General features: G+C 45.7%; 1 protein-coding gene across 6 annotated transcripts in view; it reads right to left on the bottom strand.

Moving 5' to 3' along the window:
• Positions 1–5000, bottom strand: part of PLXNA1 (plexin A1) — a 293334-nt gene that overhangs the window by 234704 nt on the left and 53630 nt on the right. The window contains exon 3 of one of the 6 annotated variants that reach the window (XM_018553934.1): positions 1788–1828. The exons of the other annotated variants lie outside the window; for them this stretch is intronic. Within the exon in view, the coding sequence (XP_018409436.1) occupies positions 1788–1828 (41 nt within the window). The remainder of the gene's footprint in view (positions 1–1787; positions 1829–5000) is intronic. 6 annotated transcript variants of the gene reach the window in all.

The following is a 5000-nucleotide window of genomic DNA, read 5'->3' on the forward strand; positions in this document are numbered from 1 at the left end:
GGGGGGGCGGATCCAGGACAACCTGGGCTCAGAGGAAGTGTCTTGCATAACGCTGGCTGTCATTTAACCTGGACTGAAGACATCCAGCTGCAGAAAAGTACTGGGGGGGACTGCTCTGGATTAAAGGTCAATTTTGCTCCAAAGACATGATGGAAGGCCAATTGGCTCCCGTCTAAATCGAACATGTATGCATGGGAGATAGGGACCTTAGATTGCAAGCTCCTCAGGGGCGGGGAATGATGTGAATGTGCATTATGTAAAGTGCTGCACAAAATTGTCGGCGATATATAAATACCTGTAATAAATAATAAATATTACAGCAAAATGGTTTATGGATGTCAGAGGCCCGGGGTAGCCTTGTCTTCTGTTTTCCGATTGGTGAATGCTTTCTTCAAATCAAAGTTTGGAAAATCTCAGGAGCCAGGTCGCCAATGCTCCTTGAAATTTGCAGCTGGCGCATAACTGCTGTTGTCAACGGAGCTGGCTTGATGCCTGATGAAAGGGGCTCTCATGGCCTCGAAACGTTGCACTTGCACTGTGATAGCATAAGTCACCAATGGAGCTGGCTCCTGGATTGGGCATATTGGCTCCAGAATGTCTTATTAATTTGCCCACCCCTGCTTTAAAGTTTTGGCTTATTACACCTCGCACTGGTCACATGCCTCATGGAGGGGACCCTTTATGGCCTCAAAACTGTGAGCTTATCGCTTCAATAATAGTTTGAACTATTGATTATGGATTCAAAGTGTGCCGGTGACACGTTCCGAACTATAACAAAACCAATCAACTCAATGGACGTTCCCATAGTACCCTAGGCCTTGCCCAGGAACATGTGTGACGGGGATATATAAAGTAGTTAATTTAATCCATTGCTACAGGTTCTCTCTAACTTGGCACACCAAGGGCCAACCATCATGAGCCAAGGGCAGCAACTCAAACTACCACCACCACCAGGCTTCCATTCATGGTCCGTGGATCAGCGATGGTTGTGGCCTGCTGGTTCGGATTGCTGCACTTTGCACACTGTCTGCCTTGTTATAGAAGATTGAAGATGTACAGAACCCGCTAGGTTTTCTTTCCCTGCAGCTGAGGAGGGGAGGGGGGGAGGGGGGGAGAGAAGAGGCCAAGCTTAAACAACAGAGAGGACTCTGGGAAAATAAACAGGCCAGTATGATAAATGGATTCCTCTGACCGGAGTTCATGACTTCGCAAGAGGAATGAAAGAGGTTTGTTTGGGTTCTTTCTGAAAGAGATTCCAACATCCTCCGAGCTGAGAGCCTCTGAAATAAAACAACAAGGAAGGTTTACATTTTAAACCAAATTTCTTTTTTTTTACAGCTCTGACAAAAAAAATATATTCAGTGGAGGAGTGAAAATTCCTCTTATTATAAAAGGTGAGAGGATTTCCTCCACTGACAGGAACATGTATCAACATGCAAGAGGAATAAACCAAAGCAGCCAATCAGATCTCACTTCCTAAAGTAAAAGATGTCCCAGTGACACCAGGATAAGAAATTAGGTGCATGGTGTCACCAGGATGGACCCGACTCTACTAAAACAGTGTTTTGTTATCATCTGAGCCCCCACTAAAGACAAACGGGCAAGAAATAGGGGAAAATCTCCCCAAACCGTAATAAACGCCTGAGAGGTTTGGCTGGAGTGTGTTTGAAGTTTAAGTCATTATGATTGGACACAAAAAGGTCCTGGTCACGAATGGTCCAGTATAGTGTTGAGGTAATGCAATGCACTGATACCGTGTAGTGCCCCCAACGCACCTTGCGACAGACAGGCAATGCATTGTGTGTTGGGCATGGTGCATGCACCACTTCTTGGCAGTGTACATTAGCGTGCTACGCTGCAATACACATCTGTCTGCAAGGTGCCGAAGGAATGCCACTGAATTACACTAATGCATGCAAGAAGCATTGCACGTGTTATTGGAACGCTGAAGGGTGTATGGGCCCTAAGAGGAGATACATGGGGTAAGGGGAACAAGTTGCCAAAGCTGATCTAATATCTAAATTGGACATTAAGTTTGCTAGAGCACTCTGCATCTAAACATTGCCATGTATTGTCGTCGTCGTCGTCCCCCCTCCCCGTTTCTAGTTTTCCATCTCAGTCCTGGGTATTCTCCTTCAGCCTCTTTCAGCCACCTCCTGTCTCAATGTGCTCACTACAGCAGGAATAGTCAACCTCTGCACTCCATCTTGTGTGGAACTACAACTTCCATGATGCATTGCAAGACTGACAGCCACAGGCATGACTCCAAGAAGCAGAGACATGATTGGATTTGTATTTTCACCGCAGCTGGAGTTGCCAAGGTTGCCTACCACTGCGCTACAGCATTAGCTCTGGACTGGCTTCCAGATGGTGACAACAGCAGACCATGCCTGTGCAATGTGTGTCAGCACGGCTCCACCAGGGGGTGCATGCAGCACGATGGCAAAGCAGGAGCACAATTGGGAGACAGTTATCACCCAATATCATGAAGTGCCTGAACAATGCTCTCTATGGCAGGATCACCGGGGTTTAGTTTAAGGAAAGCTTCAGGTTTTGATTGAAATAACATGTTAAAGATTATATGAAATGCTAGCGAATGAGGCTAGATCTATACAGTAACTGTATTACAGTTTCTATCAGTGCACCGCCATGATTTATGCTGCAACACACATCTGCCAACAAGGTGGGTTGGGGTGCCATTGAATCCCCATTCACGCCAGACCTGTTTTTCAACAAATAACAACCAAATGGCACTGTTTCACACCAACGCATGCAACGTGTTACAAGTTAGGCAACACAATACTGTCAATGGGCCCCTTTTGGTCCGGCTGAATAAGTTATCATCTAGGGCCCGTGAAAATCCACCTTGCGCACGACAAGTGAAGCAAATCTTCTTTCAAGAGATCAAAAGGGGAAATATCTTTTGTAAGTGTCCATATTTATTTATTATCACCTCAGGCCGTGGCTGCTGGGCCCGGTGAAAAAGCGGTTAATGTAATCATTGGATAATCACACGGTGCGGCCGCTATCAGCCGGCGCACAAGGCTCCAGCTTCATCCATTTTTAATGAGGGAGAGAAATCAGAGTGAAGACGCAGAAATGTGTATCTATTTATTTTGATGAATTAATCAGAAGTTGTTCAGCCCGGCTCTCTCAACTACAAAAGCAGCGGCGGGAGAGAGGCGAGCGGAGAGTGAGATATCTGGGCTCGCACACGGGGGAGTAGAGTAGACAGAGGCAGATGGGCTGTTTCTTGTTTTTTTGTGGGGTATAAACAGACAATTTGTTCTCGGCAAGCTCTTAGACATTTCGATGGCGCCTCACATGGGTTAAAAAGGTGATCCGCTCTATCCTCCTCCAAAGTCTATGATCGTTGAACAAAATCAATTGACAGTCGTACGCAATGCTTCTCACGCAGCGAGGTGTCAGAACTAAGACTTTGATAATTCCCCATAGCCGCCGATGAGATTGAAAGATGCTTCGGAAGATGACTGGTGGAAGCTGAAAAGTTTTAATATGGTGCCTGGGGGGAAATAACTATTGCATTGCCATTCCGAGGCCTAGTGATGAACTGGCAGCCATATTGTGAGCCCTTTCAGCGTACGAGGCCAAGGATGACCAATGCTGCAGGAACCAAACAACGGCGTTCCCCACCGATGCCAATTCCTGAATTATGTGGCCAAAGACAGGAGGATTTTTGGAACATTCAAAGATTTAAGGAGGGTTAGCAATGTGGACCTACATGGTACAATTCTCTAGAAGCTCTAGCCATGCCTTGTATGAGATATTCCATGTTGAAGTTGATATATTTCCAATTCACTAAAGTCTCAAATTCTGTAATTGACTTGTAATTTCAAAAATTCTTTTATTTCCTTTTGTAATCCTAAAAGTCGATTTTGTAACTCCCCTGAGGAACCCTTGAAATAATTTTCAGGTCCCTGCTAAACTGCTTTCAATGGGGATCAGTAAGAAGAATGTATCTCATACTGGTAGTCAATGTGAGGAATACAGTGGCGGTCAGAATGCCACCCTTACAGACAGCTAAAAATATCTTCCAAGTGGAGTTGAGCCGGGAACATTGGAGGCACCATCAGATAGGAGGTCCATCAGCCCCAGCTCAAGGAACCCTTAGCAAAGTCTGGAGCAACCCTAGGGTTTCATAGACCTCTGGTTGGGAACGGCTGATTTAACATTTTAGAGAGTGTCTTTCTCAAGCGGCTCAATTCCCAAATTATTTGTTTATTCTATATCATGTAGACCAGACTTTCTCAACCAGGCTGCCATGGCACCCTGGGCTGTCTTTTGGCCTGCTCAAGGGTGCCTCGATATTTTTCTACAGGGCCATGCCTTTCCATAGTGCAGGTATGCCAGCTGCCTACACCACGGAAACAAATGAAGCTCATCCAAGAAGGGTGGGATCCATTCAGAAAAGGATGGACATTTGCCTCCATCTAGGTCTGCTCTGTCATGCTACAGCAGGTGTGGCTCTTGACGTCAAGGGGGTGCTCTTAGTGTCAAGGGTGATTCTGATATAAAGATTCTGATGTAAAAGGAGGGCTCTTAATGTGAAATTCTGATTTGAAGGAAGGACTGTGAAGTGAAGGGGGAACCCAACTTTTTTGTATTTTTGCATAGGGTGCCCCCTTTAAAATCCACACCAGACCCCTACCTCAGATAAGAATCTGCAATGGATTTTGGAGGGGCCACATGTAATTATTTACATTTAAGACTGGGAGGGCCTCGAGATTATGCATACTTTTAAAGGGTGCCATGACGAAAAAAGGTTGAGAAGCACTGATGTAGACCTTATTAATTGGCCCTGTAAAGGCCCAACCCTTAGACCAGGAGTGCACAACTGGCTGGAATTGAGGAGCCACTCTGTCCAATCCAGGAGAAAGCAGGATATTTTTAGGAGCCAGTTCCATTGGCAACAACCAGTTCAACAAGACAGAAGCCTGCTTTAATTTTATCTTAGGAGCCATGGCTACCTGGTTCCTGGG

This window comes from Nanorana parkeri, unplaced genomic scaffold (genome assembly GCF_000935625.1).
Source record: "Nanorana parkeri isolate BGI_ZX_2015 unplaced genomic scaffold, ASM93562v1 scaffold135, whole genome shotgun sequence".
Taxonomy (NCBI): Eukaryota; Metazoa; Chordata; class Amphibia; order Anura; family Dicroglossidae; genus Nanorana; species Nanorana parkeri.